The following is a 13914-nucleotide window of genomic DNA, read 5'->3' as shown; positions in this document are numbered from 1 at the left end:
GCCACGCCACGCCACAATTCGTATCGGCAAGGCAGACGGGACGGAGTACGGACGGAGCACAGTGCGTACCTTGGGTAGCCTGGACGTAGAGCGCATGTATTGACCGTACCGTACGGAATACTGCCACGCCATCCCTGGCCAGCAACAAGCGGACACAAAACACAAAGAGACTGGAGGGTTGCCCACGTCCGCGCCCGGCTGCATTGGCTCAGGTTTTGGAGGGGGTTGGAACTTGGGCTGGAACTTGGTAATCGAGCCGTCATTGTCTTTTTTTTTTTTTCCGCTTTCGCTCCTTGTCTGCATTGCATGCAGGTGGTTGCGATGCTTAATTCCTCCGAACCTGCCAACTCCGGAGGTACAAGCAGCTGCCAGGGCCAGTACTTCCCCCCGTCCCCGCTTCTTGCCCCAGAATGGCCCGATCCACCAGGCAGATGCTTAGACAAGACCAACAAGACCAACAAGACCAACAAGACCAAGACCAAATGCAGAGTTCTCAGCTGGAAGCCGTCATCAACGCTAGGGCTCGGGTGTTTCCTTCAGTGCCCACCCGTGCCGCCACCCACTAACAATGCGCCGGGGCTCGTATTCAGACCTGCACGTCGACGCCGATCTCCACACGAGCGCCACAGCAGGCTCGGCTGCATATCTGATGTTGTCTTGGCTTTCATAGGTCGACTTTTCGTCATGTTCGGTCAGCCATGTGCTTGTGGGTTTTTGTACGTGAGCCTTGCTTATTATCTCCTCAACTGCTTGCCTGTTTCTTTTTTTCTTATTTATTTTATTTATTTTTTATTTTATTTTGCGCAGTTTGCGTTTTTAACGTCGCACTTTCAACGACGCCCAATCTCCGCCTCCTTACATATCAGGTATTTAGGATCGAACAAGGAGAGACGAAAGAGAATAAGAAAAAGCTTCAAGAAAGGATTACGTCATTTTAACGCCGGTCGGCCAAAGGCAGCCAGCCACTCCGCCTCTTTGTGGCCATCATCCCCCACCCCCCCCCCCCCCCCCCCCTTTGGAACCAAGAACGACCCCCCTCCCTCTCTTCTGCCTGAAGAAACTACGCGGACCCAAAAGAGCCGCCCCTGCGAGCCAGCCATTTGAAATGCGAAAACCGAGAGAGTATATGGACTGACGAGAACCTCCCCCCGTTGCCCAATGCCTCACCATTTGTTCGGGCACATCTCAAATCGCCTCCTCCAGCAGAGCTTGGGGCACATCAGTTTCCAAGGGCCTTCCTTTCCGGGCCTAGCGCGGTGTCAACTGGAACCATAATCTTTCAATTCAACGACACTAGAGCAGTCCGCTGGCAGCTGCCCGCTGGTTGGCAGTTGCCCAACGGGACTCTTATTAACCACCATGAGCACCAAGCATCGTCATGGACGCTCCAACAGCCTGCAACTGATGTTGGACCTGGAAAAGCAGTATATGGTGAGCACAAGAGTGCACTTTTGAAACGCTGTCTTGTTTTACTGTTTTTTTTTTTTTCTACTGTCATTACTTTCTCGGCAACTTGGCACAGCAGTCCCTCCCTTGGAACTCACATTCCTCCCGTCTTGCTTCTAGTTCGACCGACTCCATCCGAACCCGGCCCAGCCGAACGCACAGCCTCTACCGCTCCCCGGATGCGGCACCGAACAGCCTTTTGCCGACCACCGGAACGTTCAAATCTGCTGCGTTGAGGGCGATGTTTTAAAATCCGGGGGAAAGGAGGGCAGAATCCGTCACGATAACTCCCTTCCTCTTCAGCTCCCACATCTTGCGGTCAATGCGACAGAACATCTCGCAACGAGTCCGCCCGAGTTGCTCATGGAAGGTGGCAAGTCTTTTCCTCCTGCGCGCGGAGCGTCGTCGGCGGCCCAAAAACACGGCAAGCACGCAAAAGTAGTTGCTTTTGAATTTCCCCCAAAGGAAACGGCGCGATGCCACTCTCCTACCTGGGAGGCGTACGAACGACGCAAAAGCGAGAAAAGGCTAGGAAGGAATGAGTCGACCAACAGAAGAACCACTCGGCTTTCCAAAAAACCGCCGCCACCTAGCTCCGCGACGTTGCTTCAGCAGGCTCTAGCCTCGGAATCGGATGCTGCGCGAGGTCGTCGGAGAGAGAGGGCAGACAGCACGGCAGCAGTCAACAGTTCAAGCCAAGAGAGAAAGCCTCCTCGAAAGGATCGCAGTCGATCAAGTTCATTCGTGTCCATGCTCAGGACGCCTTTTGAGTTCCGCCGTTCTTCTGTCGACAAGGGAAATGATTCCGGGTTTATCGGGGGCATCAAGCTGGAGTTTCAGCGCTATGCCGCCCAGCAGCATGCCGTTCACGGCAATCCCGGGCACGGTGACTCGAATCTTCACCCCGTGCTTCGGAAGGGCAACCCAGAGTTTAGGTGGTCTACCCCTGTGAAGTCGCCTCCTCCTCCACCATCCGGACCAGCATCGCCAGCTGGTGCCGACAATGTCCGGCGCCGATATCCCCCGATTACCCGAGTTAATGCTATTCATCTCAAGACCAGCTCCCTTGCCTTCCCCGCTTCTCCTGCCGTTCCCAACGCGGAAACTGCGGAGAACTGGCGAGCTAAAGCCGGCCCTGAGCCAGGAACGCATACAGGGTCCATGATGGATGCAAATCAGGACACGAGACGGCCTGACGGAGTGGCCGCATCCACGGCACCCGGGGGGGGTGCGGCAGAGTCGGGCAAGCAGCAAAAAAGCTTATCCAGAGCTGTGCATGGGTCACGCCCGCAGCCTCTGAGCAGTCCCCTTGCTCCATCACCGCCGTCACCGGTGCATGTCACTTCCGCAGCCGGGTCCAGTCCGCCTCCCAAGATTGATGAGCCAAAGCCAGATGAAAGCAAGCGAGCCGAGGAGCACGGTAACAATGACTCCCTCTTGTCTACCTCATCTGGCGCCGCAACTGGTTACAGGACTGCGCCGTCCTCACCACCGCCTCCGGCACCTCCTCGTCGGAGCTCCAAGCGCTACTCGAACGTAAGCTTGGCCGAGTCAATACCTCCGTTGCCATCCCCGACTCTACGACAACAAGCGCTGCTTTCGAACGCCAAATCTTGCCCCAAGCAGGCTGACCCACCCGTTCAACGATCATTTCCTCTCTTGGGAGGTAGGCCAAAGAACAAAACTATCCAGCCCATCAAGACCGAGGAACACGTGCTATCCAGAAACTCCCGCCGCACATCGCGATCCGCGTCCGGTGGCGCCGTTGGCTTACTTCCTACCAGCTCGTCGGAGGATTCCGGTTCAGACGACCATTCCACGTCATCTTTGAGCACTCCGGCTACTTCCCGCCCCCAATCCGAGCGAGAATTGTCCCTGGTTTCCTGCAATAAAGAGGAGGCGGCTGAACAGGACGGCAACGCCGCGGATGTGCCCCGTCTCAACCTCGCGAGCACGACGTACCCACTCCATAGTGCGGAGAACTCGGATGTCGAGGGAGAGGACGCCATCCAGGCAGCCGCAGAAAAGGTTCTCGCTGTCTTCAACGACATTCCAGTGCAGAAGCCCGGCCCCGTGGAACGATGCAGCTCCCCCTCAAGCCTCGCCGCCGACATGAGCTTTGGGCCTCTGCTTCCGGCGCAGCCACTCAACATCCCCCCAAGGAAGAGAGGTGCCGCACGAGCAAGCTTGGGCAACACGCTGTCGGCGGCGTCGTACCTGGAAGAAGCTCGCAAGCAGCCGCCAGCCGCCGCGCCGCCTCGCGCTCCGAAGCAGCGCTTCGGCCCGCCCGCCTCATTCGTCCTGCCAGATGACGCTTGCGGCGCCGGGGATGGCCGTCGTCAGCCACTCACCCCAGCTCTGACGGGTAGCGACGTCTGCGGACAATCTCCGCATCGCAGACCTGCGCCCGTGCTCGGCGCTGCGGACAGGCTGCCGATTGACAAGGTTTTTGTCGAATGCTGCAGCTGCAAGTACTACCACGACATGCCTAGCCATCTGTACGCAGCCATGTCGAACCCCGAAGGCGTCTTCAGCCCGGCCGACCGGTACGGCTTCTCCGGCGCCTTGTCCATGACGGTGCGGTGTCCGTGGTGCCAGCACGAGATGAGTGTGCGGTGCTGCGCAGGGATAGCTGCGACGGTGCACATTAGAGAACGTTTGCACTGAAACGCCGCTCGTGGGGGGGGGCGTTTATCCTTTTGCGGCAGGGAGTTGGACACGGGATTGCGTGAATCATGGTGTCGACTCTCTCTCTGTCTCTCTGTCTCTCCTTCCTTCTCTTTGTCAAGCTTTTCCATTTGTTTTCACCCGACGTTTTGGTCCTTCTTTTCTTTGTCAAGTTATCCCCTTCTTCCCGCACATGTCGGTGCAGCTCTCGAAATCGGTTTGCTTTGTCACGTACAAAATCATGACTTGTTCTCATGACTCGTTCTTCTCTAAAGAATTGGCTGGGAGGAAATACCGAAAGGAAGTGAGTGGCGTTTGGCTTTCAAGGAAGAGGATATTCAAAGAAAAGGTTATATATAATACCATGTGGTTCAGCCGTCCAAGCTAATGCCAAAGTAATTTCGCAAGTAATTTTGCGACGAAACGGGCGCCGAGTCCTCAGTCGTTTTTTTTCTCATTTTCTTTCGCTCCGCGTAGGTCTAAAAAACCACGCCCACCTGCGGGGCGCGCTTCTCCTTCTAGGTGTGCATGCACAAGAATCGGCCTCATGACTACGCCGCCGGACGAACGCCACGCCTCGGTACTATGTACCAGACCTCTTCCGGCGATATCCCCAGAATCACTTGGCGCTGGGGCGGTGCAAACCCCGCTGCGCATCCATCCGGGCTTCCAATTCCTTGTCCACGGGTGCAAGTCAAGGTCCTTCCCCTTGGCGGTTGCAATCGGCGTGTGTATTCCAGAGAGCGGGAATCTGCTCTGGACTCTTGGTCGGATTAAGCGGCGGGGAAGTCATCAGCAAAAGGCACTTTGGCCGAGTGGTCTAAGGCGCCGTGTTCAGGTTGCAGCCGAGTCTTCGGCTGGCCCGTTTCGCGGTCTAGTAATAGGCGAGGGTTCGAATCCCTCAGGTGTCATGCAAGCTGATCTCTTCAGAAGAGAATTTTCTGAAGAGGATATTGTTTTTGGGAGGTTCTCCATTTGTTTTCCTTTTTCTCTGTTGTTTCCGCTTCGTTTTTTTTTTCTTTGACAGGAAAAATCCTGCAAGCAAGGAGGGATCGACCAGTGTCAATGTCCCGGTTACGAGCGAGCTGCGACTGGCAATGAGTTACGCGACGTCACCCGTACTCACGGCGGTGCATCGGTATTTGTGGCGAGAGCATGATAATGTCGCACGCTCCAATCGAGGACGCTGCGCATGAAAAAAAAAGACTGCGGCCATGAATTTGACAGGGGCCAGGTTTTCGAAGCCCTCCCCAATGGAGCGCTTGACTCGCCAACGTTCTTGCTGGGTTGCTGTTTCCTGCGCGAGACGGGCCTCGGCCAAGGGACGGATATATGCAGCACCGGGGCGCCTGACTCCCTGAAGAGACGGGTGAGTTGCCCTGAAAGTCGGAGGTGCAGAGGCTGTCCGACCTGAGCGTGGGCGACGCCTCTGCTATCCTGTCGAGGCAACCCACCACACGTTGCCTTGTCAAACGCTGGCATCCAAGCTTTTTGGGCGTCTTGGGGAACCAAGATGACGCCTGGCAGCTTGGGGGTGACGTAAAAGGCCGCTCCGGGCGGAAGACGGCTCCAGCTGGCAGCCAGCGAGAGAAATGGCATGGCTGTGAAAGGAGACGCCGGCAGTTCATGTGAAGCACGTGCCCAAGATTCACGACGAAAAGAAGGCCCGAGTCCACTCCTCCAGCGGCATCACGGCATCGGGTCCGGAGTGGCTTTTCGCTTGAAACGCACGCACCAACACGCTGTTGACGACGACAGCGATGCGGTTGGACCAGTCGCTAGCCATCCGCCGATGCGCTGCCGACATATTTCCAGATACAAGACGAAGCTGCCAACAGAAGCCCTCGCACGTGTTTGAGAAAGCGGCGCCTACGGCGGCATGCTTGGAGTGGCAACGCATTTCATGGCAAGAGTGCCGATCGGCTGTCGGTATGGTGTGATACGAGGCTTCCGCAGTTGATGGGATGCAACGCCATGATGAGCTACACACACACACACAGCGAGAGCAATTGATCGTATCGAAACCAGCGGAAAGACAAGACAAGGCCCCTTTCTCGTGACGGGGCTTGTACGGCATGGTGATCCTCTGGTCAGAGGTCAAAAGAGGCATCGGGCCGTCTTCCTTCTGCAGCCTGCTGTAGAATGATTTGCGCCCCGTGGGTATAATATGAGGCATCATGAGCGCTGGCGGACTGCACGTCGAACCACATAAAAGCGGTCACATGACGGGATGGGCCTTTTCTTCATGTACACCGACGTCAGCTTTTCGTATGTTTTTGCGGACTGGTACTATCGTCGGGAATCTTTTTTTTCCAGCATCGCCACCCGCAGTACGGCGTGGACGGGCAACCTCAACGGGTGGCTTGGTGACGACCAAGATAAGATGGGTGGTGCCAGCTGCGTCTCCGTGTTTGTCTGATGCATCCGCCGCGGAAATGTCTCTGGATCAGGGCATCTTGGGCCCCAACAAGGAAAGCAGCAGAAGTTTCTTTCGACTGCCGCCGCCATGCTGGGCGCCACGCATCAAACATCAGACTCGATGGCTGCGGAGCCGGACGAAGCTGGCTCAGCACAAGCTCGACCAGCACTTGCAGCTTCCTGGGTAACACAATGCGACGCGACACACACGCGAGCATGCACGGAGTAGCTGTGCCAATTTCGCACGCCGGCAGATGACCCCAACGCAAGGTGGCCAGGCCAGACCAGGCACAACTAAGGAGTGGCAGAGGTTGAGCGCAACACAAAGTCGACTCAGCCCCGTCGGTCGCGGAATGGTGTGCCGTTCCCCATGCGGCGACGCAGCGCCGACATGCCGCATCAGGCCTGTACTCCGTAGACGCGCTCTCAATCGGGGCCGCTCAGTCAGCCTGGCTGAGGTTGGATGTCGAGTCCGAACACATTGGGCTTGGGGGGGGTGTTTCCGGAGGGCCGCGGCACCCTTTGCTGGCCGAGATGAAGGTGCAGCCTTTTGCATGACGGCAGAGCTGATGGCAAGATGGGGGAGGATGTGGGCTGATGGGACTTTGTCATGCGGGTTTGCTGCGGTCGCTCTCGAATCGAGGCATGCAAAGCATGCGGCACTGCGTATGGGTCGCATTGTTAGGTCAAGCGCAAAACCGCCGGTCAGTGCGCCACTCAATGGCGGGGAAAACCCGAAATGCATAACGAGCAGGACGAAAAGAGGGCATTCCGACGGCCTGGCTGCCCCCCCCCCCCCCCCCCCCCCAAAAACCCCATGTGACGGGCCTCGCCCAACTCTCGCTTTGGCTGGGAGCGCAGCGATGCCACCGTCGCCACCTCCCTCGGCTTCCAAGGGTGGCAGTGCAGTTGCAGCGGTCGTCCAGATCTGCACGCTTCCGTCGTCATCTCGTGGGCCATGTGCACGACGGCCCCCTTTAGCCACCGAATCACGAGCCAGGAGTGTAGGACTCGGCAAGCCGTTGGGTTTTGCGTGAGAAAAGAGGAGCGTTGGAGAGGAAAGAGGAGAAGAAGCTGGCGGAGCGCCGGGCTGTGTTGGGTCTTGGCGGCGATGGCGCCACGTTGACAAAGCATCAATGATTGAAGCCAAGAAGCTGGGCCAGCTGGCTTAGGAAGCTTGGCGGTTGCGTTGGCGGCTGGCGTTGGCGGCTGGCGTTGGCGTTGGCGGCTGGTCTATCAAACAAAAGGACCGGCACTTGGGACGCCTCGCAGCCCGTCGATTGGCTCTGTCGGTCGGTACATGAGAGGCGGGCTGCGGGCTGCTTGCATGGCCGGATGGTACGGCTGGCTGCTGCAACAGATGCTCGCTTCGCGCAGCTGCACCGCCTGGCTCTTGGCCCCCCTTCCCCCCCCCACCAGACAGACGGACTCATCGCCGGGCGGGCCAACCTCCAACCTCCACTCTCCAACCTCGATGCTTGAATCTGCACGGAATTATATAAAGCGGCGTACTTGCCGTTGCAGATGAACCGCAGGGCCACTCTGAAAGCCTCGGGTCCCCCCCCTTCCCCCCCTTTTCTTCTTCCCCATCCTTGCCCGCCGGAATCCCTAGCCAGCCATGAACCAAATCGTCCACAAGATCAAAAAGTCTCTCGGCCACGACACCCGGCCCGCGATTCCCCTCGCCGACCCCAAGGTGCAGTCGCCCGCGGCGGCCCGGCCGGACGACAAGCACAGCCCGCGCCTGCAGCCCAGGTACGTCTGCTTGCCTTGCCCTCGCCAGCGTAGCCAGCCGACGAGCCAAAAAAAAAAGTGCTGGAGCGAGTTTTTCCGGCAAGACTGACTGACGCGCCGCGCGGCATGTGTACATAGCAGCAGCCCGCCCTGCGAGAACCACAACGTCCGCGATGCGGCCCACTCGCCGCCGTCGGTGCTGAGCCAGCACCTGGGCCCGCCCATCATCGAGCACAACTACCCCAAGGACAGCAAGTGGAGGAGACACTCGATCAGCGCGCAGGAGCAGCATTACCTGCGGTGAAGGGGAATGACGGCTGCAGGGGGGGGGGGGGGGAGGTGTTGTGAGGAACGGTGGGAGGAAAAAAAAACAAAAACAAAAAAACAACCCGTGTACGTTTAGACGAAATGGGCGAGGAGACTTCTGTGTGCGTGTGTGTGTTTGTGTACGTGTGTTTCTCCTGGGTCCCCATGTCATGCTGACGATGCCCGCCGCTACCTATTGATGAGACTCGAAATAATAAAGTCATGCCCTCTGATGTCAATATGAATAGCGAGGCGCAGCCGACGAGTGCCCATTGGGCCGGCCGCTCGTCACCCGCTGCCTGTCACCCGCTGCCCCACTTCATCACCTCCACACGCTAGCTGGATTCGGATTCTGCGGGGGTTCGTAATGCCATTGCCCGTTGCGTTAGACGGGCTTCATAAAGCTGGCCACCATGGCGGCGAGACGAGCCTCTCGCTTCCTCGTCGCTCCCAGACTGACGAGAAAATGGCACCTCCAACCCTCAACAGAGACGAGCTAAGCGTGCGACCCCCTTCCCCATCCCCCCGTCCCGCACGGCTCCAATCCGCACAGCTCCGATCCGCAACGCTCCGATCCGCACCGTTTCTCCAATCCCGCGCTGACCCGTTTTCGCACCTTTTGCAGAACCTCTCGTTTGTCCTCCACAAGCCCCTGCATGTGAGCTACCAAGAGCGCCCGAAGCCGACGCTCCAGTCCCCCCACCACGTCGTCGTCGCCGTCGACTACACGGGCATCTGCGGCTCCGATGTCCACTACTGGCGCCACGGCGCCATCGGCCACTTCGTCGTCAGGCAGCCCATGGTCCTGGGCCACGAGTCCGCCGGCACCGTCGTCGAAACCGGCCGCGCCGTGACCCACCTGCGGCCCGGGGACCGCGTCGCCATCGAGCCGGGCTACGCCTGCCGCCGCTGCGTCGACTGCCGCGCCGGCAGGTACAACCTGTGCGACGAAATGGTCTTTGCCGCCACGCCCCCGCACGACGGCACCCTCACCGGGCTGTGGTCCTCCCCCGCCGACTTTTGCTACAAGCTCCCCGACGCCGTGTCCCTCCGGGAGGGCGCCCTCATCGAGCCCCTCGCCGTGGCCGTCCACATGGTCAAGCAGGCGGCGGTGCAGCCGGGCCAGTCCGTCGTCGTCATGGGCGCCGGCCCCGTCGGCCTCCTCTGCGCGGCCGTGGCCAGGGCCTACGGCGCCTCCGCCGTCCTCACCGCCGACATTGTCCAGCCCAAGCTCGACTTTGCCGCCCGGTTCGCCTCCACGCACACCTACCTCTCCCGCCGGGTCGCGCCCGAGGACAACGCCGCGGCCATCAAGTGCCTGCTCGGCTTGCCCAGGGGTGCCGACGCCGTCATTGATGCCAGCGGCGCCGAGCCGTCCATCCAGACGAGCCTGCACACCGTCCGCAGGGGAGGCACCTTTGTGCAGGGCGGCATGGGCAAGCCCGACGTCACCTTCCCCATCATGGCGCTGTGCCTGAACGAGGTCACGGCCAAGGGGTCGTTCCGCTACGGTCCTGGGGACTACGAGCTGGCCATTAACCTGGTGGCCAGCGGCAAGGTGGACGTGAAGAAGCTGGTGACGGCGACGGTGCCGTTCCATGAGGCCGGGGAGGCCTTTCGCAAGGCGGCGGAAGGGGAGGTGATTAAGATTTTGATTGCGGGGCCAAACGGTGACAAGGAATAGTTGAGCACGGAATCGTGAAGTCGCGAGCCGTCAGCTGTGACTTGTTGAAAAACAGACAGACGGACGCATTGACAGGGTTGCTCGCTCAGCAGCGCCACAATTGGGCCCATTCTCAATCCTTTGCGTACGCTTTTGAGTCTGTGCTTCGTAGCATGGGCTAAACCCCAATCTCGCATTTTGTCCACTCAGGAGTCGGAAGAGAGGACCAGGGTCTGTGGCACGATTGACGATTGATTCATCTCATGAACCCAACACCTAAGCTAGGAGCGGGACCGGTCCACGGGCTTGCTTGTCCGCGGCTGGTGGAACAAGTCATGCCCCCCCCAAGTTCTCTCACCTTGTTGCTCCCGTGGTGCGTCGAGGAAAGAGAAACACCATCGACGGGGCACCGGGTAACATCCCATCAACCTGCCATGGGCCCAGAAGTTCGAGCCATGATGATGACCCGTTCACGCCGGCTGCTATCCCGAGCGAGACCATGGCGTGACGGGGAATCACTCGGCCGGCCAGCCAGCCCACCTTGGGCCGCTACGGCCTACAAGCCCACAAACTCCATGGTGCCCGGACCCAGTGCGGCTGAGGCACTAGCGACGGCTTGCTCCTTTCGAAGAGAGCCGAAACTGGTCCGGGCGGTGAGGGGCGCGCGGCAAGGGTGAGGCCCATAGGGCAGATTTCCATCCGACGAGGCTCAAAATCCAGCAAGGGCTCGTCGTAACGAGGCGGAATCGGTCAGTCGTGATGACCTTGGTCCCGGGCATATAAGCGGTGGTAATCGCCACCGAGGGCCCCCTCGTCTCCTCGCCTCCTCGTCTCCTCGTCTCCTGCGGCAGGATAGGATAGGTATCCAGGCGGGCATCTACTCCCGGAGGTCCGCACGTCGCCTTACACCCACTCTCACTCGCCCCAAACAATGCAAGCCGCGGCGGAGAATCGGCCCGACGGCCATGTCCTCGAGACACCCATATGGATCACCATCATCCGCGGTGTCCAGTTCTTCCTCTCGCTGGTAATTCTCGGCCTAGCCGGCCGTCTGATGCACGACTTGTACCTTGACGAATTCGGGCTGTCTGTCTCAACGGTACGTATGGCGTGCTCCGCTCTTTTTTTCAGGGGGGGAAGCAGCAAAAAAAAATACAAAAGTCGTCGACGGGCGGTTCTGATAAAGACCTTGGCAGGCCGTTCTTAGCTGGTTGATTCTCTCGTACGTCATCTTGACCGAGAAGGTGCCCTCCTGGCGCGCGGCATACCACGTCGTGGCCGTGCTGGTTCTCGAGGGCTTCCTCGTCGTCATGTGGCTTGCGACGTTTGCCGCCGTAGCGGCCAGACGGGCCACCTTCAGTGTCAGCGTCCAGGTCGGGGCGTGCTACGACGACGGGAGCGCCATCAACAGCAAGACTTGCACGGCCAAGAGAGCGCTGTACAGGAGAGACTACCTGTTCAAGTCGGGCCAGGCCATGATGAGCGCCATCGCTGGTCTTGGCGCGCTGCTGTGGTACGTTTTTTGCCTCCCCCCCCCCCCGTTTTGGTTTGCGCAACGCTGTGCGGGCCGCGGCTCGGTTGGCAAGGAAAGAGAGGGCTGATGCCGGACCGAGCAGGTTCTTGTACATTGCGACCTTTGTCTGGACCGCCGTCATGTTCTTCCGAGGCCGGAAACAGGGCCGTTTCCCCATCGGTGTGGCCTCGTCCAGCGAACCTTTGCAGATGGAGCCCAAGCTGGAGCAGGGTGCTCCTATGACGCCGATGATGCAGCAGCACCAGCAGCGACCGGCTGAGCCTCAGCCGACGGGCGAGTACAAGCAGACAGCCGGGAACCAAGAAGCGTACCAGCAGCACCAGCCTCGGCCGGCTGGTCAATATCAACCGGCCCCCAGCCCGTACCAGCAGCAGGCGGCGTATCAGGCAGCCCAGGAACCACAGGCCTACCACAGCAGCCAGTACCCTCAGCAGCATGCTCACCGGGGCAGTGAGTTGCCGGGGACTCCTGCAGCTCACCAAGCGTACACGCCGCCTCCGGCGACAGCTCAGCCTCCTGCCGAGGACTCGTACTATCCCCAGCAGCAGCAGCAGCAGCAGCAACAGTAGTAGTAGTGGACGTTAGATGAGCCGACGTGATTGTGGACCAACGGTCTGCTGGCCACGAAGCATTGGCGCTTGGGATAAACGGGTTCTTGGCGGCATATCGACTTTGCTCGCAAGGCCAGAGCTCCCAGATAGATTAGATGGCGTTTTTGTGGCCCCTAGCCTTTCTCGAACGTGTGCTAATGACGATGAATTAATTGGTGGTGGCAAGCCTTTGACACTTTTTCTTTCATCACGTGCACATGCCGGGTCAAGTGCGACGAAGATGGTTCCGGTTTGCTGTCGTGTGTGTGGTCATCATCATGGCAGGCGGTCAAGATACTGCCGCCCTCTCCAACCAAAAACGACAACAAGGAGGAGCTGCAAGCCTCCAAGCCCAAGCCTGAGCAACTCTTTCATCCTCGCAACTTGCTGGATCCGAAAGTCGAGAACAAGCCCTCGCGGTACGCACACCCCCGACACCCCGCGGCGTCCACACCCCGCGGCGTCCACTCGCAGCCGCAGCCGCCAATCCCCCGATCCGCACAGCGCCCCCTCCCCGGCCATGGCCGCCGACGAGCCCCGAGAGCGCCTCGGCGTCCCGTCGAGGAACCCGCTGCCCTTGTCCGCCTCGCAGGAGTCTCAAGTCCGCGACATCTTTTACGCCCGCGTGCGGAAGCAGTGCGCCGAAGAGATCAAGGGTGGGTAGAAGCAAAAACAACAGACCGCCCCCCGGGGGGTCGTAGCACGATGGCGCTTTTTGCTCGGCAGGGCCGGCTGACCGTCTTCTCTCAGCGTTTGCGGCGTGCGCGCTGGGACGCACGCTGACCGTCTCGTTCGCCTGCCGGGCCGAGCACCGCCTCATGAACAGCTGCATGAAGGAGCACGCGACGCGGGAGGAGCACGACGCCGCGCGGGAGGAGTGGTTCGCGATGCGCATGGAGCGCCACCGGCAGCGCGAGCGCAAGGCCAAGGTGGCGGCCGCGCAGGAGGACTTTATGCGCGAGTGGTGGGGGCTCCCCGAGGAGGTGCGCCTGTCGCGGCAGCGCGAGATGGAGAAGCTGGGACGGGCGGAGCGGGTGGGAGGCATGCCGGCGAGGGAGCGGCCGCGCGGGCCCGAGGCGTCGACGTAGCGCGTCTTGCGATGGCTTGTGCGTGCGTTTTTCTTTTTCTCTTTCTTTCCTCTGCATGGCGAGGCTGGCGTTGCGTGATTTCTCTTGCCAATTGGTTGGGGGGTGGCATGCGGTGTTGGGGGCTCTAGGGGCGAAGAGCCGACTCTGAAGGTGCATGAGCACGAGGGCTGTTCATCTTTGCCTGCTGGTGCGTGAAGTCTAGTCCTAGTGTAGTGTACTATGTTGTGTGTACGGAGTACGTCGAGGTGGTTGTGCGTTGGGGGGCCGGTGTGCTCCAGCACCAGGATGAGATGGCTGCGGGCAAACGTCTGCGGGCTCTGGCTGCAAACTCGTCGACACACCTTCTTTTTTTGGGTAAACCAGCACCATCGCACGATGCCTCCTCAAGATATTGAGCACGACGAACTGAGTGTATATATCGGGGGTATATAGCAAGAGTACATATCAAGTGTATCGAGTAGTATCGAG

General features: G+C 59.6%; 5 protein-coding genes across 5 annotated transcripts; all 5 read left to right on the top strand.

Moving 5' to 3' along the window:
• Nucleotides 1-1359: 1359 nt before the first annotated feature.
• UV8b_01467 (uncharacterized protein) lies at nt 1360-4113 on the top strand (the record flags this gene model as incomplete). The annotated part of the gene is made up of 2 exons (XM_043138965.1): nt 1360-1431; nt 1567-4113. 2 exons carry the CDS (start codon nt 1360-1362, stop codon nt 4111-4113), a joined length of 2619 nt encoding a protein of 872 aa, XP_042994899.1.
• Nucleotides 4114-8149: 4036 nt separating this feature from the next.
• On the top strand, nt 8150-8569 carry UV8b_01466 (uncharacterized protein; the record flags this gene model as incomplete). Its single annotated transcript, XM_043138964.1, has 2 exons — nt 8150-8286; nt 8404-8569. 2 exons carry the CDS (start codon nt 8150-8152, stop codon nt 8567-8569), a joined length of 303 nt encoding a protein of 100 aa, XP_042994898.1.
• A 468-nt stretch (nt 8570-9037) lies between these two features.
• Nucleotides 9038-10255, top strand: UV8b_01465 (uncharacterized protein; the record flags this gene model as incomplete). Its single annotated transcript, XM_043138963.1, has 2 exons — nt 9038-9073; nt 9197-10255. 2 exons carry the CDS (start codon nt 9038-9040, stop codon nt 10253-10255), a joined length of 1095 nt encoding a protein of 364 aa, XP_042994897.1.
• Nucleotides 10256-11165: 910 nt separating this feature from the next.
• On the top strand, nt 11166-12337 carry UV8b_01464 (uncharacterized protein; the record flags this gene model as incomplete). The annotated part of the gene is made up of 3 exons (XM_043138962.1): nt 11166-11333; nt 11431-11747; nt 11851-12337. 3 exons carry the CDS (start codon nt 11166-11168, stop codon nt 12335-12337), a joined length of 972 nt encoding a protein of 323 aa, XP_042994896.1.
• Nucleotides 12338-12878: 541 nt separating this feature from the next.
• UV8b_01463 (uncharacterized protein) lies at nt 12879-13446 on the top strand (the record flags this gene model as incomplete). The annotated part of the gene is made up of 2 exons (XM_043138961.1): nt 12879-13014; nt 13109-13446. 2 exons carry the CDS (start codon nt 12879-12881, stop codon nt 13444-13446), a joined length of 474 nt encoding a protein of 157 aa, XP_042994895.1.
• Between the last annotated feature and the right edge of the window lie 468 nt (nt 13447-13914).

The sequence above is a fragment of the Ustilaginoidea virens genome, chromosome 1, assembly GCF_000687475.1.
Source record: "Ustilaginoidea virens chromosome 1, complete sequence".
NCBI lineage: Eukaryota > Fungi > Ascomycota > Sordariomycetes > Hypocreales > Clavicipitaceae > Ustilaginoidea > Ustilaginoidea virens.
Note: the sequence above shows the minus strand (reverse complement) of the source record. Positions and strands in the feature narration are given on the sequence as shown.